Genomic DNA, 25,736 nt, shown 5'->3' on the forward strand with positions numbered 1-25,736 from the left:
TAATACAGTGTATGCACTTACTGACCATTTCAGTATCATAAAAAAAGAATGAAATTAGTAATATAAACAATGAAATAATATATGTAGTATATTATGAAGTATACTGCAATATATACATATTATGGTTTGTTAGGGTTTATGTACCATTTAACCATGATTTTGAAAAAAAAAGTATTTGCAATGTGTGAAAAAATAAAATATTATGGGCTGACTGACCATTAATAAAATAAAATAAAATTTGTACACATGCTGACCACTTAACCATATTTTTAAAAAAAAATTAATATCGTACACATGTAAAATTAATAATTTGTGCACTTACTGACCATTTAATATTTTTCCAAATATTGTAATACAGTGTATGCACTTACTGACCATTTCTGTATCGTAAAAAAATGGATAATGAAATTAGTAATATAAACAATGAAATAATATATGTAGTATATTATGAAGTATACTGTAATAAACACAAAAATAAATAAAATAAATAAAATATTGCATTTGTAGTTGGAATACAAAATAAAAATATTTTATATATCTATTATATATATTATATATTTTATACATATATATTTATATATTTATTTTATAGAAATATTTTTATTTATAAGTATACAACTTCAAATGAAATCAAGAACTTGTAGACAGGCAGCAACAATGTTTGCAAACATTTATTGAAAAAAGAAACTCTAAAATACAATCCTCAGGGGCAAAGAAATAAACATAAATATACAATAAATTATCCAGTACAAAACAATGTACATCTCTGCTGATAAAAAATATATCCAAAGCGAGCCTATTGCTGATGTGCAGGAACAGTTCCAATTAGCTGTACTGATGATAGTTGGTCAGTCATAAGAAAAATACATTTGATTATCAACTTTTAGAATCTTCTCTGTTCAGTAAAAAGACACATATTTCCCCCTGAGGAAACAACCTTCACACGCCACAGTCGGCTTGTTATTGTACCGTCGGTCACGCCGCCTATCGGCATCAAAACCTCGCGAGAAACGTCAAACTGATAACATAGAAACCAAGAAAACCCAAGTATTAGACACTCTGCAAGGCTGCCATAAACCAAGCCGAGGCACTGACGTCAATTCAGCCAAAAGGGACGTTCTTCCTTTTTTTTTTTTTTTTTAACCATTCTACAGTAGACATTTGCTTTCTGGTGTACAGTATACCCAAGACACAATAAATATCCATCCGACAATCAAAGTGGGGTTGAAATTTCACCACAATTCAAAATACTGACATGAAATTAATGCCCGCAATTCATTCCCAAGTAGGTCAATCCAACTTGATATGAAAGTGATGATACAAATAAATACAAAAGAACGTATAAATTAATAACACTTGATTGTAAAAAAAAAAAAAAGTACCAAAATAGTGAAACCAGCCCTTGATTGTAAAAAAAAAAAAAAAAAAAAAAAAAAGATATATTCTGTACACACAGGAAATGTACATCACCAAATATACAACATATAATCCGGCTTTTTAGATTAAAATGAAAGTTTTACAAAGAAACATATTTAATCTTGATGTCTTTAGAATCATACATTTTCCCATCAGGTGGTGTTGCTAAGTAGCACAAGTTCCAAAACTGGGCATATCAGCCCCACCCCACTCCCACCATAGCAAAAATATTTGGCCTCCTGGTATCAGATCACTCAGGAAAAATCATCTCGACACAGAAAATACTGTGGAACCTTGCCGAGCGTCATTCCAGGGCAACAAGTTGGAAAATAAATATGAACACAAACACGCTTTTATGCTTTTACAATTCAAAATACGTAGAAATGATGACGGGGGAGGGTAACTGAACATTTCAGGAGACGTGATTGTTGCCAAAGAGGCGATGTGGCGGCGAGATCAACACCCACTTCCCTGAATTCTGTAGTGTTTCTCGTCTCAGGCCTCTGCCAAAATGGAGCCAAAATGAAGCCAAATGGAGCCAAAATGGAGCCAAAATGGAGCCAAATGGAGCCAAAATTAAGCCAAATGGAGCAAAAATGGAACCAAAATGAAGCCAAATGGAGCCAAAGTGGAGCCATAATGAAACCAAAGTGGAACCAAAATGAAGCCAAATGGAGTCAAATAAGCCAAAAGGAGCCATAATGAAGCCAGAATGGAGCCGTAATGAAGCCAGAATGGAACCAAAATGGAGCCGTAATGAAGCCAGAATGGAACCAAAATGGAGCCAAAATGAAGCCATAATGAAACCAAAATGGAGCCATAATGAAACCAAAATGGAGCCATAATGGAACCAAAATGGAGCCATAATGGAACCAAAATGAAGCCAAATGGAGTCAATTTAGCCAAATGGAGCCACAATGAAGCCAGAATGGAGCCATAATGAAGCCAGAATGGAACCAAAATGGAGCCGTAATGAAGCCAGAATGGAACCAAAATGGAGCCAAAATGAAACCAAAATGGGGCCATAATGAAGCCAGAATGCAAGCAAATTGGAGCCAAAATGAAACCAAAATGGGAGCCAAAATGGAACCAAAATGGAGCCAAAATGAAGCCAAAATGGAGCCAAAATGAAACCAAAATGGAGCCATAATGAAGCCAGAATGCAACCAAATTGGAGCCAAAATGAAACCAAAATGGAGCCATAATGAAGCCAGAATGGAACCAAAATGGGAACCAAAATGGGAGCCAAAATGGAACCAAAATGAAGCCAAATGGAGCCAAAATGGAACCAAAATGAGCCCAAATGGAGCCAAATGGAGCCCAAGAGTGCCGCACATGCCAGCGTTTTTGATCAACATGCTGCCACATCGAGTCTTCCGAGCCGGGTGACATTCGGTTCCTGTTTCCATGTCTTCGGAGTTACCGGAGTCACACAGTTGTTGACGCTAAACGAGGTTCCACTGTAATTCCCAATCGGGGTTATTGCAGGTTAGCTTACTCTCATGCTGATACTTAACAGGAAATGGCTTTTTTTCGGAGTAACACTGGCATTTTCTACATGTAGTATTTGCAATTACTGCTTCCTCGTGGACCAAATCAGCAAATACGCCGCTCGGTGTACAGTATAGACATTCTTTTGACGCAGCCTTGCTGCAATGACGGACAGGTTGATCATAGAAAACCGACGACGATTAGAAATGAAGTACCTACAGTATCTGGCAAAAAATGGGAGTACACTCACATTTGAGAGTACGTCTTCTCAAGCGAGAGGATGTACTTTAGAGCAGTCTGCACGCAGCTCGTATAGCAGCATAGATCCACTGAAAATGAGCGTCTGCGCAAATGATCGTTTCACTTACTATGTGCAGTGTTGTACTTTTGTTGGTACCCGAAATGAATACTGTGTTGTACTTGGTTAGAGAAGAGCAAGTTGTGTAAAAAGTAGCGAAACATTGAACAGCTGGACATTACAAGTTTCAGAGAAATGGAAATATACCGTGAATTCCGCTGTACAAGCCTGCGACTTGGTACTTGTCTTGTATATTTCTTATCTACCTTTTTTGAGTGTTAAGTTGCTGTGTGATGATTTTAGCCTTCTAAGATGACGCCGTGAGTTACGCTGTTATGTTGAGTAACAACCTCCTGACTGTGTGGGTTCTCTCATAGCTCATGATTGGCTCATATAAACAGCCGCCTGGTTCTCACGGACTAATGCGTGTCACCAGGAGTCATATCATGCTAATGTAGGACCATGCTCTACCGGGGCGCTGCAATGATTGTCCACCAGAGGTCAGCCATGGCCGATGAACTGCCTATTTGGGAAAAAGTTTTGGTACTTGTACATTTCTTATCTAACTTTTTGAGTGTTAAGTTGCTGTGCGATGATTTTAGCCTTCTAAGATGACACCGTGAGTCACGTTGTTATGTTGAGTAATGACCTCCTGACATTGTGTGGGTTCTCTCACAGCTCAGCTGCCTGGTCCTCACAGACTCATGCGTGTCACCAGGTGTCTTTCCGTGTTGATGACATGTGAGTCATATCATGCTAATGAAGGACCATGCTCTACCGGGGCGCTGCAATGATTGTCCACCAGAGGTCAGCCATGGCCGATGAACTGCCTATTTGGGAAAAAGTTTTGGTACTTGTACATTTCTTAGCTATCTTTTTGAGTGTTAAGTTGCTGTGTGATGATTTTAGCCTTCTAAGATGACACCGTGTAATGACCTCCTGACATTGTGTGGGTTCTCTCATAGCTCATGATTGGCCCCTGTCATATAAACAGCCGCCTGGTTCTCACGGACTCGTGCGTGTCACCAGGTGTCTTTGTATGTTGATAACATGTGAGTTATATAATTCATTGTATCTTCATCCTAAACGTGTTGTGTGTAAAACGATGTCAGTATTTGATGATGGCCGTGCTAACAGTGTCCAGATTTATGAGTTTTTGGCTCGGTGGAAGCAGCCAATGAAGTGTGTAAGTTGCACCACGCGGACGTTACGCCCGTCCTGTTGCTACATGGGGTTGTTGAGGTTGTTCAAACTTGCATCACAGAGTATGAAGCAGCGTCGTCACAGTGCCGCTAGCAAAAGCGTTTAGTATTCATCGCATGTTGCGTTGTTACAGAGTGTCTTCCTGCTGGATAATGTTGAATAGGTTGGTTTGTGAAACAGCACTCTCTGCTGGATTCGTAGCTGCGGTGCTCTTTTTTGGCCCTGCCCTTTGTGCCCTTAAGCCACTTTCGATTGGAGTTAGCATAAAAAAATATTTACAATTGAAAGCAAGGCTGGGGGGGGGGGCGTCTGGAGCTACAGTATTCTACAATCATCATGGCCAGTGACAAGTTCATGTGCAAACACACTCAAGGATGGGGGGGGGGGGCGGGTATATTAGGGACTGCTTTGTTGTTGTTTTTTTTAGATGCTAGGAGTTGCTCATGATTTGGTAAGAGGAGCCATTTTGTGGGCAGGGCTTGGCCTCAGTGGTGGTGGTTGGCTTTGGCGGCCAGTCGGGGTCCACGCTGAGCTCCTGGGCCAGATGCATGTAGCGAGCCTTGGGCGCCACCTTGCTCGGGCAGCACTGGCACTTGGCTCCCGCCAGGTCAATGCCTTTCTGAAATGAGCACAATCCCACAGATTTAAAAAACAAAACAAAACAAACATGCAATTAACAGAGAGGTGATGCGGTAGGATGGAAAGATTTGATGAAGAGATGTTGCCTTTTTTTCTACATATTTCAACGAGCAAATATGAATCACATGAGACGACAGCAGGCTCATTTGCATGCGACATAAAGCTCCAAGGAATGCTCCCTGCTTTTACAAATGTTGCCTGAAAAAACGGAAATAATGTTGTGGCTTCGCACAAAAGCCTGCATGCCAAATAAAAGACTAATCAATAAGTAAGCCATGAAATGAATTCGAAACTCCAATAAGTTAATATAGAAGGAATCAGTTGATAATTCCACATTATATCTACAGACGTGTGACTCTCAAACAAGCACCAACTCCGGTAGGTGCTGTGGCGAGTGGAAACCATGCACACCACGCAATAACTGGCGTGATGACTATACAGAAAGTTCTACACAGGAAGGTTTTAGTTTTAGGGATATGCTGATATTGTCAAACTCTCAATTTCCAATCGCGATATCACCTGATACCGATACCGGATGTGTAAAATATCACATTTTTTAACATATCGGTTTTCCTAATCAGGAAAAATCCGATAACAATATCATGTCGGGCCGATACCCCCAGTTATTCTGAGACTTTTTTCATGTTTATTATAATAATTAGCAAATATCGTTAATGGCTGCACGGCGGCCAAGTGGTCAGCGCGCAGACCTCACAGCTAGGAGACCCGGGTTCAATCCCACCCTTGGCCATCACCGTGTGGAGTTTGCATGTTCTCCCCGTGCATGTGTGGGTTTTCTCCAGGTACTCCGGTTTCCTCCCACATTCCAAAAACATGCTAGGTTAATTAGCGACTCCAAATTGTCCATAGGTATGAATGTGAGTGTGAATGGTTGTTTGTCTATATGGATGGATGGACAGACGGTTTGATGGATGGATGGTGGGCAGACGGTTTGATGGATGGATGGACAGATGGTTTGATGGATGGACGGACAGATGGTTTGATGGATGGACGGACAGATGGTTTGATGGATGGATGGACAGACAGACGGTTTGATGGATGGACGGACAGTTTGATGGATGGATGGATGGACAGACGGTTTGATAGATGGATGGATGGACAGACGGTTTGATAGATGGATGGATGGACAGACGGTTTGATAGATGGATAGATGGATGGACAGATGGTTTGATAGATGGATGGATGGATCGATGGATGGACGTTTGATGGATGGACGTTTGATGGATGGATGGACAGACGGTTTGATGGATGGATGGACGGACAGATGGTTTGATGGATGGATGGACAGACGGACAGACAGTTTGATGGATGGATGGACGGACGGACAGACAGTTTGATGGATGGATGGACGGACGATATGATGGATGGCTGGACGGACGGTTTGATGGATGTATGGACGGACAGACGGTTTGATGGATGTATGGATGGACAGACGGTTTGATGGATGTATGGACGGACAGACAGTTTGATGGATGGACGGACGGACAGACGGTTTGATGGATGGACGGACGGTTGGATGGATGGATGGATGGACGGACGGTTGGATGGATGGACGGACGGTTTGATGGATGGATGGATGGATGGATGGTTTGATGGATGGATGGATGGACAGACGGTTGATGGATGGACGGATGGATGGTTTGATGGATGGACGGACGGTTTGATGGATGGACAGACGGTTTGATGGATGGACAGACAGTTTGATGGATGGACAGGCGGTTGATGGATGGACAGATGGATGGTTTGATGGATGGACGGACGGTTTGATGGATGGACGGACAGTTTGATGGATGGACGGATGGTTTGATGGATGGATGCATGGACTGACGGACGGTTTGATGGATGGATGGATGGATGGACGGTTTGATGGATGGATGTTAATAAGTGCCCTGTGATTGGCTGGCCACCAGTCCAGGGTGTACCCCGCTTCTCGCCCGAAGACAGCTGGATAGGCTCCAGCACCCCCGCGACCCTCGTGAGGATAAGCCGTAGAAGATGAATGAATGAATGAAATACCGTTAATTTCTTCATATTGTAGTTTGTTCTTCAAAGGTACAATATTGATATCATCCAAATGGTCACTCTAACTGTTATCAATTTCTTGTATTGATATGCTGAGAGTGACGTCACATGTGTGTGTGATGAACAATTGTGTTCTTGTTCACAGGTGTCCCACAGCAGAAGAATCAGGGATCGAGAGGGAGATGAATGTAACGCATTATTTTGGTAGTGGGGTGAGAAGTCATCATTACTGGACGATACTGCTGGTGTGGATGAACGATCCTGTTAAATATCCCAGTTTTTTTAAATACAAAATAGGCCATATTCAATCAAAAACAGCATGATTTCTTGGCGTGTTGTCGGTAGATGTTATGCTATGTTTGTTATGCTATGTGAGGACGAGGAAGGCGTCAGGCAACATTGGTAAAGCCGCTGGAGGATCCCTAGTAACCAGACTGATGCTATGACACAAAACAACAATTTTGCATGCATGCATGAGTGTTAGTTGGGGGGTGGGGGGGTTCGGGGTTGCTGGTGAAACCTTTTCTGTGCGACACGCGACCCTTAAAGACTTCAAAAGAAGCGTGTGGAGACAAAAACCAAGGACTTCACAGCGGATGTCGGATGATTCGACTTCTTCAGACACCCATTTGACTGACTGGTTCTTAGTGGGAGCATCACAGGCTAATAGGCAGATGCGGCGAGTGGAGCTTTGAGGCCAGCAGGTTGCAGGGGGGGGGGGGGGGGGAGCAAACCGGAAGTGAATCATGTCAGGTTGTTGAGGCACAAACAGAAGGAGATTATGGATGTTTTGCTGCTGCTGATGTGTCAGAAGAAGAAGAGAGAGAAAGGGAGGGAGGGAGGGAACACCACACAAAAGGAAATGGAAAGGGCTAGAAAAAGATGTCAGATTTTCCCAACCTGTGGTGGTGGGGCAGCGGGAGCGTTGCCCTGTTTGTCTCTGTTGAACACAACTTTCCATAAGACGATGTCAATGATGAAGGTCTACAGTGCAGTGGGCAGGGGACAGAATTACAGAAAGGCTAATTTTTATGTGATGTAGTTTGCTTTGTTTTGTGCATTTTTTTTTATTGGGGGGGGGCTCGTGTTGTGCCTCATTTTGCGTCAATCATCGCATGGACGGGAAAAAAAAGCATAAGTGTCGGGTGTATTATCTGCCAAATTAGTACAATTGTTGATTATAAGGTCAATGATTGTGTTTGATTTTAGTCCAAATTTGATAGCAGTTGGCCGGGTAAAACCATGTAGCACAGGGGTGTCCAAACTTACTCCAGCAAGGGCCACAAAGTCACTCATCATACCAGGAGCTGATTCATCAAATTGAAATTTTTTTCTCTTTATATTCTCTTCATTTTTCACTTGATTAACATTATTATTATTATTACAGGTGGATTTTCAATTTAGCTGTTTTTGATTTTCAGTTAAGTTGCTGTGTGATGATCTTAAGCCTTCCAAGATGATAATGACCTCCTAACATTGTGTGGGTTCTCTCATCATAGCTCTTTTTTTACGTATTTTCCGGACTATAAGTCGCACTTTTTTTCATAGGTTGGCTGTTCCTGCGACTTATACTCCAGAGCGACTAATAAATGAAAAAAGTGATTATGTTACATAAACATTGGACACCTTTTCTGTTCATGTTTATTTTTTGTGTAGCTGAATAACCATTGTGTTAGCATATCTTACACCTATTCAGCCTGTTCTCTATTCTTTTATTGTTAGAACTTGCCCTCCAAGAGGACGTAATGTCTGTTTTGGTCAAGTAGTTTGGAAAATTAATTACCCGCAAAAAATGCGACTTATACTCCAGTGCGATTTATGTATGTTTTTTTATACCTAATTATGTATTTTTGGCCTTGTGCAACTTATACTCCAGAGTGACTTAGTCAAGAAAATACGGTGTGTGTATATATATATATATATATATATATATATATATATATATACAGTGAAGAAAATAAGTATTTGAACACCCTGCTATTTTGCTATTTCTCCCACTTAGAAATCATGGAGGGGTCTGAAATTTTCATCGTAGGTGCATGTCCACTGTGAGAGAGATAAACTAAAAAGAAAAATCCAGAAATCACAATGCATGATTTTTTAACAATTTATTTGTGTGATACAGCTGCTAATAAGTATTTGAACACCTGAGAAAATGAATGTTAATATTTGGTACAGTAGCCTTTGTTTGCTATTACAGAGGTCAAACGTTTCCTGTAGTTTTTCACCAGGTTTGCACACACTGCAGGAGGGATCTTGGCCCACTCCTCCACACAGATCTTCTCTAGATCAGTCAGGTTTCTGGGCTGTCGCTGAGAAACACGGAGTTTGAGCTCCCTCCAAAGATTTTCGATTGGGTTCAGGTCTGGAGACTGGCTGGGCCATGCTAGAACCTTGATATGCTTCTTACGGAGCCACTCCTTGGTTTCCTGGCTGTGTGCTTCGGGTCGTTGTCGTGTTGGAAGACCCAGCCACGACCCATCTTCAATGCTCTGACAGAGGGAAGGAGGTTGTTCCCCAAAATCTCACAATACACGGCCCCAGTCATCCTCTCTTTAATGCAGTGCACTCGTCCTGTCCCATGTGCAGAAAAACACCCCCAAAGCATGATGCTACCACCCCCATGCTTCACAGTAGGGATGGTGTTCTTCGGATTGTACTCTTCATTCTTCTTCCTCCAAACACGCTTATTGGAATTATGACCAAAAAGTTCTATTTTGGTCTCATCTGACCATAAAACTTTCTCCCATGACTCCTCTGTATCATCCAAATGGTCATATGCAAACTTAAGACGGGCCTTGACATGTGCTGGTTTAAGCAGGGGAACCTTTCGTGCCATGCATGATTTCACATCATGACGTCTTAGTGTATTACCTACAGTAACCTTGGAAACGGTGGTCCCAGCTCTTTTCAGGTCATTGACCAAGTCCTGTCGTGTAGTTCTGGGCTGATTCCTCACCTTTCTTAGAATCATTGAGACCCCACGAGGTGATATCTTGCATGGGGCTCCACTCCGATTGAGATTGACCGTCATGTTTAGCTTCTTCCATTTTCTAATGATAGCTCCAACAGTGGACCTTTTTTCACCAAGCTGCTTGGTAATTGCTCCGTAGCCCTTTCCAGCCTTGTGGAGGTGTACAATTTTGTCTCTGGTGTCTTTGGACAGCTCTTTGGTCTTCGCCATGTTACAAGTTAAAGTCTTACTGATTGTATGGGGTGGACAGGTGTCTTTATGCAGCTAACGACCTCAAACAGGTGCATCTGATTCAGGATGATACATGGAGTGCAGGTGGACTTCTAATGGGCAGACTAACAGGTCTTTCAGGGTCAGAATTCTAGATGATACACAGGTGTTCAAATACTTATTTGCAGCTGTATCACACAAATAAATTGTTAAAAAATCATGCATTGTGATTTCTGGATTTTTCTTTTTAGTTTATCTCTCTCACAGTGGACATGCACCTACGATGAAAATTTCAGACCCCTCCATGAATTCTAAGTGGGAGAAATAGCAAAATAGCAGGGTGTTCAAATACTTATTTTCTTCACTGTATATATATATATAAATGCAATTTCATGAGAATGGATGTACGGTACTTGTAATGAAAGGAAAAACAATGGCACTTAATTATTTTTAATGTGTTAATTTTTTTAATTTAATTTTAGTATTTAATAAATACTTTCATCACATCCATTCTAATGAAATTGAAGTTTTTCACTTTCGTAGGCCTTTTTTCTCGTCATATTTGGACTTCTGTTTTTCCATTTCTGCAGCTGTTATTTTCTTACATTTTGTAACTATTATTTCAACGTTCTTATTGTAATCTTTCTTCGACTTTATTGCCAGAATATTCCCATCATATAACGAGAAAAAGTACGTATTTATTTTCTTTTGTTGGCTTGACTCTAAAAAAAAAAATGTCATTTCATTTCAAATTTATGGTGCTAAAATGATATTATTCTTGTAAAAGTGATTTTTTTTCCCCACTTATAATATTTGGATTTTATTCTTCAGAAATGTAAACAATGAGCAGACATAAGGTTATTTCAGCGTTGCGGTGGAGGAAGATCTTCCTGTAAATCAGTGCTTCTCAATGATTTGAAAAACTAAACAAACTGCTAATATTTATTCCTTTAGGGGGGGACGCATGCTGGGTATCGTGGCGAAGGGGATCTGACAAGTTCTGAGCGTGGTGATGTCATAATATGCAAATTAGATCAGTGAATTTGGGTCATACTGATGATTTTTCTCAATTTTTATACGCATTTACCTCCAAGTATCTTCAAGCTACAACATCAAACCTGATTATTTTCTGGCGCCTAAGGGTTTCACGCTGATGATTAGTTTGTTAAAAATTTGATTGTGCCGCAGTTTGGACAGCCCTGCTCTAGCGTGCACACTAAGCATTGCGTGTATGCAAAGGCAGCCAAAGTATTAGGAAGCTTTGTTAACACGCTCCACTAAGTGAAGCAAGTCAGCATAAACCCTCCATTATCATGCATTCCAATTCTTCCTCGTTAGGATGCCGTCTTTCTGCTCAATAACCAGGAGGAGGCTTTAAAAGCAACAGTTTTCACGGCTTCTCAAAAAACAAAACTAAGATACAAAGATGAAGACATTGCATGAGAAAGAAAAACATAAACCTGCATGGGAAAACAACCCATCGCTATGACACTGATACACACGCCTTACCTCTACCACAAAACACACAGCAGCATTGGTTACGATGATGGAGAGGAGCTTTAGTCTCCAATCCATTGGAACACACACAATCTGCATGGGGAAAAATGCACCTTATTCAAACGTGGCTAACACACCAGCACAGTCCATACTTGTTATGCTTTTTACCTCCAGGAAGTCATCGATGGCTTGAGCAGGGTAGAACATGATGGACAGCAGGAAAATGTACAAAGTCAAACAAGTGACAACAAACTGCCCTGCGGGGAATACAAAAGACACAACAGTGTAAAAGTGCATGCAGCGTGTACAGTAAGTACAGTGGTATGAAAAAAGTATCTGAACCTTTTGGAATTTCTCACATTTCTGCATAAAATCACCATCAAATGTGACCTGATCTTTGTCAAAATCAAACAGATGGAAAAAACAATGTCTGCTTTAACTAAAAATGCCCAAACATTTATAGGTTTTCATATTTTAATGAGGGTAGCATGCAAACAATGACAGAAGGGGGAGTTAGTTAAAACAGACACTGTTTTTTGATGAAAAAACAGTATCTGCTTTAACTGAAACCACCCAAACATTTATAGGTTTTTATATTTTAATGAGGATAGAATGCAAACAATGACAGAAGGGGGAGTTAGTTAAACACTGTTTAGTTAAAGCAGACACTGTTTTTTGATGAAAAAACTGTCTGCTTTAACTGAAACCACCCAAACATTTATAGGTTTTCATATTTTAATGAGGATCGCATGCAAACAATGACAGAAGGGGGAGTTAGTTAAACACTGTTCAGTTAAAGCAGACACTGTTTTTTGATGAAAATACAGTGTCAGCTTTAACAGAAACCACCCAAACATTTATAGGTTTTCATATTTCAATGAGGATAGCATGCAAACAATGACAGAAGGGGGTGTTAGTTAAACACAGTTTAGTTAAAACAGACACTATTTTTTGATGAAAAAACTGTCTGCTTTAACTGAAACCACCCAAACATTTATAGGTTTTCATATTTTAATGAGAATAGCATGCAAACAATGACAGAAGAGGGAGTTAGTTAAACACTGTTTAATTAAAGCAGACACTGTTTTTTGATGAAAAAACAGTGTCAGCTTTAACTGAAACCACCCAAACATTTATAGGTTTTCATATTTTAATGAGGATAGCATGCAAACAATGACAGAAGGGGGAGGAATAAATAACTGAACCCTCTGCCTAAGGAGACATAAAGAGCACTCCACAGAAGTTTGGGCAAAATATTTTGTGGACTGATTGAAAACCTATAAATGTTTGGGTGGTTTCAGTTAACTGCTTTAACTAAACAGTGTTTAACTAACTCCCCCTTCTGTCATTGTTTGCATGCTATCCTCATTAAAATATGAAAACCTATAAATGTTTGGGTGGTTTTAGTTAAAGCAGACACTGTTTTTTTTGTTTTGTGATTTTGACAAAGATCTGATCACATTTGATGGTGATTTTATGCAGAAATGTGAGACATTCCAAAAGGTTCAGATACTTTTTCATATCACTGTACAGTTAAGTCGGTCGTGAGGTGCGCTTACAATTCTTGTAGCTTGGTTTCCTGAAAGGTTTGCCCTTTGAGAAGATGATGGAAACAATCAGGTACTGGAAGCAGGACACGTAGAAAAGGCTGGTGTTCTCGTAGTTGCTGATGTTGTGGTCGTCCACTTCTGTGTGGTTCAGCTCGGACGTGTTCACGTGCGATGAGGCATTGCAGGCACTGAAAGCATCCACGGAAAAATGAATTTGTGCAATTCTTTTCACACCTTCAGTGTTCACCCTACAAGTCACAAGCATTTTTATTCCGTACACATATGTTCGATATAGCTTGGTTAGCATAATTAATCCGTTCCAGGAGGTCCAATATACAGTGCATCCGGAAAGTATTCACAGCGCTTCACTTTTTCTACATTTTGTCATGTTACAGCCTCATTCCAAACTGAATTAAATTAATCTCTTACCTCAAAATTCTACACAAAATACTCCATTATGACAATGTGAAAAAAGGTTTTTTTTGACATGTTTTGAATTTATTAAAAATAGAAAACAAAAAAATCACATTTACATAAGTATTCACAGCCTTTGCCATGAAGCTCAAAATTGAGCTCAGGTGCATCTTTTTTCCACTGATCATCCTTGAGATCTTTCTACAGCTTAATTGGATTCCACCTGCAGTAAATTCAGTTGATTGGACATGATTTGGAAATATAATAACTGTCTATATAAGGTCCCACAGTTGACTGTGCATGTCAGAGCACAAACACCAAGCATGAAGTCAAGAACTGTCTGTAGACCTGCGAGACAGGATTGTCTTGAGGCACAAATCTGGGGAAGGATACAGAAAAATTTCTGCTGCTTTGAAGGTCCCAATGAGCACAGTGGCCTCCATTATTCGTAAATGGAAGACGTTTGGAACCACCAGGACTCTTCCTAGAGCTGGCCGGCCTTCTAAACTGAGCGATCGGGGAAGAAGGGCCTTAGTCAGGGAGGTGACCAAGGCCCCGATGGTCACTCTGTCAGAGCTCCAGCGTTCCTCTGTGGAGAGAGGAGAGCCTTCCAGAAGGACAACCATCTCTGCAGCAATCCACCAATCAGGCCTGTATGGTAGAGTGGCCAGACGAAAGCCACTCCTTAGTAAAAGGAACATGGCAGCCCGTCTGGAATTTGCCAAAAAGCACCTGAATGACTCTCAGACCATGAGAAACAAAATTCTCTGGTCTGATGAGACAAACATTGAACTCTTTGGTGTGAATGCCAGGCGCCATGTTTGGAGGAAACCAGGCACTGCTCATCACCAGGCCAATACCATCCCTACAGTGAAGCATGGTGGTGGCAGCATCATGCTGTGGGGATGTTTTTCAGCAGCAGGAACTGCATTCATTTTTCCTTCTATCCTGACTAGTCGAATAATGGAGGCCACTGTGCTCATTGGGACCTTCAAAGCAGCAGAAATTTTTCTGTATCCTTCCCCAGATTTGTGCCTCAAGACAATCCTGTCTCGCAGGTCTACAGACAGTTCTTTTGACTTCATGCTTGGTGTTTGTGCTCTGACATGCACAGTCAACTGTGGGACCTTATATAGACAGTTATTATATTTCCAAATCATGTCCAATCAACTGAATTTACTGCAGGTGGACTCCAATTAAGCTGTAGAAAGATCTCAAGGATGATCAGTGGAAAAAAGATGCACCTGAGCTCAATTTTCAGCTTCATGGCAAAGGCTGTGAATACTTATGTAAATGTGATTTTTTTGTTTTCTATTTTTAATAAATTCAAAAAAGTAAAAAAAAAAAACTTTTTCACATTGTCATAATGGAGTATTTTGTGTAGAATTTTGAGGTAAGAGATTAAATTAATACAATTTGGAATGAGGCTGTAACATGACAAAATGTGGAAAAAGTGAAGCGCTGTGAATACTTTCCGGATGCACTGTATGGTATACCTATGTACATATAAGCTGCACCTACTACATAAAAAAACAGATTGGCACATATATAAGTCACACAGATGTACGGTGTCATCCAATGACAGACACCCAACTAATCGCGCAAAAGGTGTACCTGAGAAATATACAAACATGTATCAGTAAGAATTTAAAATGAAAAAAAAACTGCAACATTTTTGCTGTTTTTTACTTTTCAAATTTTCCAACTATTGTAGCATTCTTCTTGTAAATTCTCTTCTGGTAATTTTATGATTTTTTAAAAAAACATTTTATGATTTTTTTTCACTTCACAAAGTGAAAAATAAATTCACGAGTTGATGTGTGATGATCTTAGCCTTCTAAGATGACGCCGTGAGTCACGCTGTTATGTTGAGTAATGACCTCCTGGCATTGTGTGGGTTCTCTCATAGCTCATATATATATATGCAATTTCATGAGAATGGATGTACGGTACTTGTAATGAAAGGAAAAAAAGGCACTTAATTTTAATGTTAATTTTATTATATAATTTAGTATATATAATAATATATATATATAATTAATATATATAATATTAATAATATTGCGGGGAATATATCTCACTATCGTAGGCCTTTTTTCTCGTAATATTTGGACTTCTGTTTTTCCATTTCTGCAGCTGTTGTAGCATTCTTCTTGTAAATTCTCTTCTGGTAATTTTATGATTTTTTTAATGAATTTTTTCATTTCATAAAGTGAAAAATAAATTCATAAGTTGCTGTGTGATGATCTTAGCCTTCTAAGACGACGCCGTGAGTCACGCTGTCATGTTGAGTAATGACCTCCTGACATTGTGTGGGTTCTCTCATAGCTCATTATATATATATATATATATATATATATATATATATATATATATATATATATATATATATATAAATATATATAAATATATATATATATATATATATATATATAAATATATATATATATATATATATATATATATATATATATATAAATAATGCAATTTCATGAGAATGGATGTACGGTACTTGTAATGAAAGAAAAAAAAGGCACTTCATTTTAATGTACATTTTTTTTATGTAATTTTATTATATAATTTAGTATATATAATTATATATATATTAATATATATAATATTGCGGGGAAATTATGTCACTATCGTAGGCCTTTTCTCTCGTAATATTTGGACTTCTGTTTTTCCATTTCTGCAGCTGTTTGAATGTTATTTGAATGTTCTTATTGTTAAAAAAAAATATTTATGTTTTCCATAATGCATTTCATGGGAGTTTGACAAGCAGCACAGAAAAAGGGATGCAATGTTGCTTCTGTCCACCAGAGGAGTTAGAGGAGCACAGAGGGAGGCAGTCCAATTACTGCTGCTCAGACGCAATGCATTATGGGAAGTTAAGAGTTGCGTTTCATTCATTTTAAACTCATATTGGTGCATGTTTGTACATTTCTAATGTGTTGCCTTTTCAGCGTGACGTTCCTCACGCACTCACTCTGAGAGTGGTGTCCACACGGTGTACCAGGGCTGGTATTTCACCCAAAAGAAGGCAAGCATCTGGAAGCCAAAGCAGATGACGATCTGGCTCAGCACAGACAAGAGCAGAGGCGCCGAGATCAGGCCTGACGGGGGAGGACGTGCAACCAGCTCCTTCCAGGCTGGGTTCAGACTCACTGGAGGTGGTGGAGCAAAAGGAGAGAAATCATAAACATTCATAAACGTCATTGCTTAAAACATATTTCCTACTTATTTCCAAACTTACTGGTGAAAACAATGAAAAGAATGATGCCGATATCAATGAAGAGGAACTGGAAATCTCCAAGGTTACTGAGAATCTGAGAGAAAGGGGAGTTGTCATGAATGTTCCGGGTCTCCATGGAGTGCAGAAAGAAGAGTACATACGGAGTAAAGGAGGGTGACGCTGATGTACTGGATGATGCTATAAAGAGCCATGAACTTGAACACACAAAAGGAGGTCATGAGAGCAGCGCGGCCCTCCCTGGAAAAAAAGTAAAAAGAATTAAAAACAGTCAGCATCAAATGTATTTTTGTGTTAAATAAAAGTAAACAAGAAAAATTACTCAAATTTCCCCATGACAAGGAATGTGAAATAACTAAATTGTATCTTTTTGTTTTGAGCTTGTTTGTATTAATGTTGACGTTTTGTTGAAAAAATTTTGAAAAAATAAAGTATTAAAAAAAAAAGACAAGAGAAATGACTCAAATTGCACCATGACAAGAAATGTGAAATAACTAAATTATATCTTTTTGTTTGGAGTTTGTATTAATGTTGATGTTTTGTTTAAAAAAATTGAAACAATAAAGTATTTTTTAAAAAAAAGGAAACAAGAGAAATGCCTCAAATTGCACCATGACAAGGAATGTGAAAAAACTAAATTGTATGTTTTGGTTTTGAGTTTGTTTGTATTAATGTTGACGTTTTGTTTATAAAAAATTGAAAAAATAAAATGTAAAAAAAAGAAACAAAAAATTATTCAAATTGCACCATGACAAGGAATGTGAAATAACTAATTTATATCTTTTTGTTTTGAGTTTGTTTGTATTAATGTTGACATTTTGTTTAAAAAATTTAAAAAATACATTACAAAAAAAAGGAAACAAGAGACTCAAATTGCACCATGACAAGGATATCTTTTTGTTTTGAGTTTGTTTGTATTAATGTTGACATTTTGTTTTAAAAAACATTTTTAATAAAGTATAAAAAAAAAAAAAATAATAAAAAAATAAAAAATAAAAATAAAAAAGTATAAAAAATAAAAAAATAAATAAATAAAAATAAACAAGAGAAAAGAACCCAAATGAAGTTAAACCAACCTGATGAGGCTCGGGACACACGAGATGTTGGGTGTCCGGGAGGTGAAGGGGGAGGCTACGGAAGCTTCCAGCTCTGACAGCGAGATGCCACCATGAGCCCTCTTTAAAGCCTAAAAAAAAAAACAAAAACGTATGTTTGTTTCAACACCGGGCTGCCACCTGCCACGGTCCCTCCTCGAGATGTGGGACGTACCCCGCAGTCGTTGGCTCCATCGCCACACATTCCCACAAAGTAGCTGTGAGCAAATAAACGACAGCGGATCAAGTAAACGTGCGGAAGACATCGAAGGGATTTACGTATACTCACTCCACGTCCTGCAAGGCCTCGATGAGCTGCGTCTTCTGATCCGGGGCCATCCTGGCAAACACTGTTCCATGCAGCACCAGCTACAAAGACGATCGGGTGTTAGCAATAACAAAGTCTTTGAATGCACTCTCTCTTGAAAGACATCATACCTTTTGAAGAAGATCTGGGAAATGCTCGGAAATGACGGAAAATGACTTTCCGTTCATGGCAAAATGGTACCGCTCCTGATGTCTGGGTTCATCCATGTGGCAAACATCGTCCAGGCTGATGTTCACCTCCTAAAAGCAGCATTTCAATGCAGGTTACGTACGTGGCACCGCATGGCATCCACGTGGAAGTGGAAAGGTGCTAAGTTCTAAGCAGGCATGGGCTGGTTACCCCGGGTCAAGGTATCCACGGTATGAAAAAGTCCCGTTTTATTTCACGTCCTAGCCATGAACAGTGAACATCCAGATTAAGGATCGCACGATACATCGGCCGGCCGATATATCGGGCTGATATTTGCGTTCTTTGCTTGAATCGGTATGGGCAGATACGCGCGTGGGTTCGCCAATATATTTTTCCGCGCATGATTTACGTGCAGCTTTGTGTTACCGGAGGACCCAGCAACACACGCAGTCGCGGCACCCCGCCGCCACATCACAACAAAAGTGCATTTTCAACTTTTAACAGTTAACAAGCAATACAACAACAATACAAGCAGTTGATGTTTGCTAAATACAAGGATGAAGAGTCTTGAACCAGTCATGATGTGCTATATATATCACTATATTGACACTTACTATGGTACCCATTATGGCATTGGATGCTCATATCATCTGCTACTTTGGTACGAGGTGCATTATTTAAAAAAAACAGTTACTGATTGTAAAAGTACCAGATGGAGGAGTAGGATTTAATAAGGTTTGCTTCTTCCTACTCCTTTTGGACATGTGGAACTGTGAAATGATTATGGGATGCACTCAATTGTAATCTGATGCATGTTCAAATTAAATTAAACCATTACCATTAGGCTTAGTTGAAATATTGCCACCTGCTTTGAAACAGGTAACATGAATACTAAGCCCTTCACATTTCACTGTATGATCGCTAGACATTAACAGTTTAAGTCACAGTGTGACAACAACAAATCCCCCAAACATCACATACCAATGCAACAGACGAATAAAAGCACTCTCACAAGTTGAGCAAACAAAGAATGAACAACTATGCAACTTTGACTACAAACTGACGAACTATTTACATCGACGGTGCCGCAAAGCAAGCTGGGAACCAGGAAGTGCTCCCAGCGACGCTACAATATAGTTTAGTTTGTGGGTCTGAAAACCAGGAATGCTGCTGAATACTTGGTAATGGTTTTATTTAATTTTTTATTTAATTAAATTTATTTATCGGCCACAAATATCGGCCCAAGCAAAAAATCAGCCATCGGCTAAGGGTGATGGAAAATTGAGACCTGTAATATTTGTTATCATGGTCATTTTTTCATATAAATTGAGGAAGCAGTATCGGCCACAAATAAGGGTGATGGGAAAAAATCGGTATTGGCCCCCAAAAAAACATATCGGTCGATCCCTACTTTTGTGTTACTTTAGCTGCTGTAAAGCTGGAATTTCCCATTGTGGGTCGAATAAAGGCATATCTTATTTATTTTAAATACATGTCTTTCTTTACCTCTTATATCCTGTTATGATTTAAAAATGACAGTTTTGCCTTGACATTTTTTCTCTTTTAAGAAACAAGTTTCAAAACACACATTACAGCTGTAATTGGAATACCCTGCAGGAATGACATTTTTGCCAACGGTTACGATGCCGTTCCACGCCTAGTTCCAAGTAGAGGCATTTGACGCTGCATCCTCACCTCCACACACGCCGCCATGCTTGGCTTGTCGGCATATCTCCAGGTGATTCTGGCGGTCTGCCCATCATGCGGCGGGATGGCGTCTGCAATTATGACGGTGTCCTGCGGGGGGATCATACCGCAGTCTCGGGCCACGGAGACGGCTGTCAGCATGTTGTCGCCTAAAAAAAAAAAAAACATTAAAAAGGAGAAACATGACGGCTACGGCGACGATGATGTGCACAGATATAAACAGACGGGAGACTGAAGCTTACCGGTCACCATGACTGTGCGGATGTTGGCTCTGCGGAGCTCCAGCAGCACCCCGGGCGTTTCGCTCTTCAGTTTGTTCTGCATGATTATTAGACCCAGGAACTCCATGTTGGTCTCGATGTGCTCTCTAGTCACAGGAAGGTAGAAATGGACGTTATTTGAACCTGAATTGCTTTTAAGTTATGAACCCTTGCGGACCCTCAGGGCTTCCGACACCGTGCTGTTATGTATTCCCAGAGTTAAAACACGAACACACGGTGAGGTAATTTTCCAGTTTTATGGCCCCCGTTTGTGGAACAGCCTGCCGGAGGACCTGAGGGCTGTAGAGAACGTTGATTTTTTAAAATTTAATTTGGCTTTTAACTCATGCTCTTTTTGTTTACCTTTGAACTTGACTTTTATCTAATGGTTATTTTATACCCTATACCAGGGGTCTCAAACACGCGGCCCGCGGGCCATATTTGGCTGAGCGGACACTAGTTTGAGGCCCCCGCCTTGATATGAAAGTTTAATGTTAGTGCGGCCCGCGCAAGTTTGATATGGATGCTGTATGGTATCATGTACCCAGAAAAAATTATTATGTTTGATTAATGTTCATGTTAAAGGTTAAATAACTCTTAATAGTTATCCTCCCTATCCGTGTGGAAGTGGTAAGTTTTTGGCTATTTAAGTTTAAAGGAAATAACTTGAAGGCTACCGTTTAGGTTGCTAGCTCTCTAGTTTGCGAGTTAGCATGTGTCTCAAGACCCTGCAGTTGCGCAATATGTTGTAAATAAAAAAAGTATAAATGTCGTGTTTTGTCATGTCTACAGGGCTCTAATAATGCTTTGTTCATTTTAATCTGAAAAAAATAATTTGTCTACCCACCAACTATATGTGGTTTCTTAAGTTTTTATTATTTGCCGTTTTATTATTATTATTATATTTATTCATTACTGATTGATTGATTTTCTTTATTCTTGATTTGTTTATTTATTTTTCATCTTATTTAGTGCAGAAAAATAAAAATTAAGATATTTGAGAACAGTGGAATGTTTTATCAGAGCTTTTATTGTAGAAAATCGGAACCAAAGCACTGAAAAAGTTTGTATATTTTTCTGTTTTTAATAAATGCGTTGTCCATTTAATAAATCAATTGTCCATAGGTATGAATGTGAGTGTGAATGGTTGTTTGTCCATATGTGCCCTGTGATTGGCTGGCCACCAGTCCAGGGTGTAGCCTGCCTCATGCCCAAAGACAGCTGGGATAGGCTCCAGCACCCCCAGCGACCCTCGTGAGGAAAAAGCGGTAGAAAATGAATGAATGAATGTACCACTTCCACATGGAATGGGAGGATGACTTTTTTTTCCCATTCTATCACGTCCAACATGCCACGGCTAACTTCATGACTTCATGCAGCGGTAAAGATATGCTAATTTATTAATTAATTTCTGGAAAACTGATATAGCTAGGGAGCGATAACCGAACCACAACTGTAGTAAAGCATACTGGCCTAAATTGGACCACTCCCACGTCCTTCCTTTTTTCTGTATGTGATATCAATATTTTTATTTGAGATCTACCTCCCAGTATACAACAATTTCATTGTCATACTTCATTTAAATATCATTTCATAATGATCATAAACATTAGCGTGGGTTACCTGTACTGCTGCACCCCTACCTAGCTATGCAGCTCGGTCATCACATCTTTTGATTTTGTGCGTTCATAAATGAAGTCTACCTGCTTATGTTCTGGACTTTGTGCCACGTGAGTTTGGATTCCAGGCGACGGTGAGCCAGCGCTATTACTCGGAAACCTTGCTTGGTGTATCCCTCCAAAATCTCTGGAAAATTGTCCGGCACTACAAAGAGACAGCGAGATACCGAATGTTGCAATTTCTATTTCGTCCAAAGAGGAACACGTGTTTAGGGTTGAACACGAAAGCCTGCGTGTGTTGCTAAGTGTTGTACCTAAAGAGTCAATAGAGCTCACCCGTGTCGGTCTTGCAGTGGCGAGCCACCACCTCTGGCGCCCCCTTCATGTAGGCGTCCATACGTTTCTCCCCCAAGAGACGAGCCACCACGCTCATCCTCTGGAGTGCAGAGGAAAATGGAAACTGCCGCACAATACCTATCTCGTATTGCGACTAGAAATAAGAATGAAACCAGATTGAAGCGCAAACGACTGCTGTACAAAGGAACAAAAAGGAAATTCATGGAAAAGGGGGCAGCCGACTTACAGACAGGTCATACAGTTCCTGGATTGGGAAAAAGAACAGAGCAGAATGAACACATGAAAACAAGGATATTGCAAAACAAAGATGGCTTGTCATTATCACAAACATTACTAATCAAACTTACCATGTCCTGGTCTGGTAATACGGGCTCTGGAGGCAACAGCTGCTTTGGGGGTCGAACCACAGTAGGCATGATGCGGTTGTGGAGAGATGTTTCTTCCTCGGTGGCTTCCTCCAGGATCTGAAAGAAAAAAAATAATAAATATGAAAGCCAATAGCTACATTTGACACTCTCTTCCCCGAGTCTGTGAAACTAAGTAACAATGTACCGAATACCTGATATCGGAACTACTAGTTGGGTCCAGAACCGACCAAAGTAGTCCTCATTTATAAAGGGAATATTTTTGTAGTTAGAGCCTGTTTACCACCTTCTAAATACATTTGACTGAACATTATTAGAGCCGGGCTGCACGGTGGTTAGCTCGCAGGCCACACAGCTAGGAGACCCGAGTTCGATTCCACCCTCTGCAATCTCTGTGTGGAGTTTGCATGTTCTCCCCGTGCATGCGTGGGTGTTCTCCGGGTACTCCGGTTTCCTCCCACATTATGTCATTGTATGGTCATATCACCTCGTACTTCAGTATGTGAAAATTTTAAATTTAAATAAAATAATAATAATGAAATTAAAATTTTAAAAATAAAAAAAATGAAATTGTTTTTAAATTTAAAAATGTAATTTTAATTTCAACATTTTTAATTTTATCACTGTTCTAAAGGACGAAAGCAATAGGACTGGTCAGCATTGGTGAAGATGCTTCATTTGTTCCCATTTGTTCTCCCCGTGCATGCGTGGGTTTTCTCCGGGTACTCCGCTTTCCTCCCACATTCCAAAAACATGCTAGGCCACTAGGCGACAGTAACGGCAAGAGTGGGGAAAAAAACATCCTCCCATTCCGTGTGGAAGTGGTAAGCTTATTGAGTTTGGAAGAAATTAATTTGAGGATAACTGGATAGCTTGTGGCTACACAGCGTATTAGTGTTAAGCTTGCAAGCCTCACAGCTAGGAGACCCGAGTTTGATTCCACCCTCGGCCATCTTCTGTGTGGAGTTTGCATGTTCTCCCCGTGCATGCGTGAGTTTTCTCCAGATACTCCGGTTTCCTCCCACATTCTAAAAATATGCTAGGTTAATTGGCCACTAGGCGGCAGTAACGGCAAGAATGGGGAAAAAACATCCTCCCATTTCGTGGGAGTGGTAAGCTTATTGAGTGGCTGCACGGCGTCAAGTGGTTAGCGCACAGACCTCACAGCTAGAAGACCCGAGTTCGATTCCACCATCGGCCATCTCTGTGTGTAGTTTGCATGTTCTCCCCGTGCATGCGTGGGTTTTCTCCGGGTACTCCGGTTTCCTCCCACATTCCAAAATTTAGCGTTAATTAGCAACTCCAAATTGTCCATAGGTATGAATGTGAGTGTGAATGGTTGTTTGTCTATATGTGCCCTGTGATTGGCTGGCCACCAGTCCAGGGTGTATCCCGCCTCTCGCCTGAAGAAAGCTGGGATAGGCTCCAGCACCACCCACGACACTCGGGAGGATAAGCGGTAGAAAATGAATGAATGAATGAATTATTAGAGCCCTCTAGACATGATATTCATATCATATCATAGTCATATGACCAAATATAATGGACATAATGAGGAAAATAAGTCAAAAGACCACATTTAAACTCACACATTAGCATTGGGAGAGTTCCTTCTTCTTGCTTTTTTTTTTTTGCTTCTATTTTCTGTACTTCCTGGTGGCTCCTGTCTCATATTACTTCATTTAGCCATTTTTATGCTTGAAAATACTTAATGTAGACTTAATTTGCTTACATTTGTGACAAATATTTACTCTCAAATGTGAAGCTGTGAAATGCCCAGTGGCATGAGTGTGGCGACAAAGTACTGTCACGTATTCCGTTAAAAATACTACTGCAGGTACAGAGCTCACCCAGCCGGTGGCCTCAAACATTTTCAGGTCCAGTGGGTCCCCAGATAGCTGACCGTCTATTTTGGTGAGGGAGTGACAGGTGGCCATGCAAGCGACAAACTGGGACTTGACGAGATTCTCCTTGTAGGCTTTCTCTTCCGATCGATGGAATCTGGAAACAAAAGAAATGAGGACTCAACAAAAAATCCAATAAATGTTGACCAGGAAAATGAGGGTATTGGACAAATGTCACAAGCAGTTTTTAAAACATCTGTGCAGATAAAACTCTGACCTTCCATTCTCAACTCTCTGGACTCCCCATAGGTCCAAGCCATCTTCTGTAAGTGTTCCTGTCTAGAAGATATGATAACAATATTATACTTACTGGACCGAGGTAGAACACTAACCGACACCTGGAACGCAGGACTCACCTTGTCAAAGCAGACCAGGTTGATCTGCCCGCAGATATTAATTCTTTGGGGGCTGATGCAAAAAATTCCAATTTCTTTGAGACGTCGCTGGGCATACACGATACCAGCCGTCATGGCCGCCGGCAGCGCTGGCGGAACAGTGATGGTGATGATGTCCAGGGACTCGATGATGATGGTCTTGGCCGGCACCTGAGGAGCCAGAAAGGATGACAGCTTGTTCTCGCTAATTAACTCTTTATCATCGAGCTTCCGTTGGAAGGAACATTCAAGTACAGTGGCTATCGGTACCGTACATGGGAAGTAGTAAGACAGTGAGTGAATCAAGTGATTATTTAATTTGAGGTATTTTATGGTAATGGTTTGGTAATGGTTTTATTTCATTTGAACATGCATCAGATTACAATTGAGTGCATCCCATAATCAGTTCCCAGTTCCACATGTCCAAAAGGAGTAGGAAGAAGCAAAGCTTATTAAATCCTACCCCTCCATCTGGTACTTTTACAATCAGTAACTGTTACATTTGTTCACTTCCTGCTTTCCTGATATAGTTTAAGGTTTAAGGTTAATTGGCCACTCCAAATTGTCCATAGGTATGAATGTGAGTGTGAATGGTTGTTTGTCTATATGTGCCC

General features: G+C 40.2%; 1 protein-coding gene across 2 annotated transcripts in view; it reads right to left on the bottom strand.

Annotated features, from left to right (window-relative positions):
- Positions 1-653: 653 nt before the first annotated feature.
- The window catches only part of atp13a3 (ATPase 13A3), a 45,019-nt gene continuing 19,936 nt past the window's right edge, over positions 654-25,736 (bottom strand). Inside the window, exons 14-34 of one of the 2 annotated variants that reach the window (XM_058072689.2) lie at positions 25,105-25,293; positions 24,966-25,027; positions 24,695-24,845; positions 22,827-22,943; positions 22,706-22,723; positions 22,459-22,612; positions 22,207-22,327; positions 20,486-20,610; positions 20,232-20,392; positions 18,518-18,646; positions 18,369-18,448; positions 18,255-18,297; positions 18,062-18,171; positions 17,129-17,225; positions 16,989-17,061; positions 16,722-16,899; positions 13,331-13,509; positions 11,940-12,028; positions 11,784-11,864; positions 7,991-8,074; positions 654-5,027 (exon numbers count right to left, since the gene is read on the bottom strand). In XM_058072689.2, the coding sequence (XP_057928672.2) occupies positions 4,839-5,027; positions 7,991-8,074; positions 11,784-11,864; positions 11,940-12,028; positions 13,331-13,509; positions 16,722-16,899; positions 16,989-17,061; positions 17,129-17,225; positions 18,062-18,171; positions 18,255-18,297; positions 18,369-18,448; positions 18,518-18,646; positions 20,232-20,392; positions 20,486-20,610; positions 22,207-22,327; positions 22,459-22,612; positions 22,706-22,723; positions 22,827-22,943; positions 24,695-24,845; positions 24,966-25,027; positions 25,105-25,293 (2,430 nt within the window). In that variant the 3' untranslated portion in view covers positions 654-4,838. The remainder of the gene's footprint in view (positions 5,028-7,990; positions 8,075-11,783; positions 11,865-11,939; positions 12,029-13,330; positions 13,510-16,721; positions 16,900-16,988; positions 17,062-17,128; positions 17,226-18,061; positions 18,172-18,254; positions 18,298-18,368; positions 18,449-18,517; positions 18,647-20,231; positions 20,393-20,485; positions 20,611-22,206; positions 22,328-22,458; positions 22,613-22,705; positions 22,724-22,826; positions 22,944-24,694; positions 24,846-24,965; positions 25,028-25,104; positions 25,294-25,736) is intronic. The other variant, XM_058072690.2, reaches the window with a different exon arrangement.

Source organism: Doryrhamphus excisus, linkage group LG4, assembly GCF_037039965.1.
Source record: "Doryrhamphus excisus strain RoL-2023G ecotype Guam linkage group LG4, RoL_Dexc_Guam_v1.1, whole genome shotgun sequence".
Lineage (NCBI taxonomy): Eukaryota > Metazoa > Chordata > Actinopteri > Syngnathiformes > Syngnathidae > Doryrhamphus > Doryrhamphus excisus.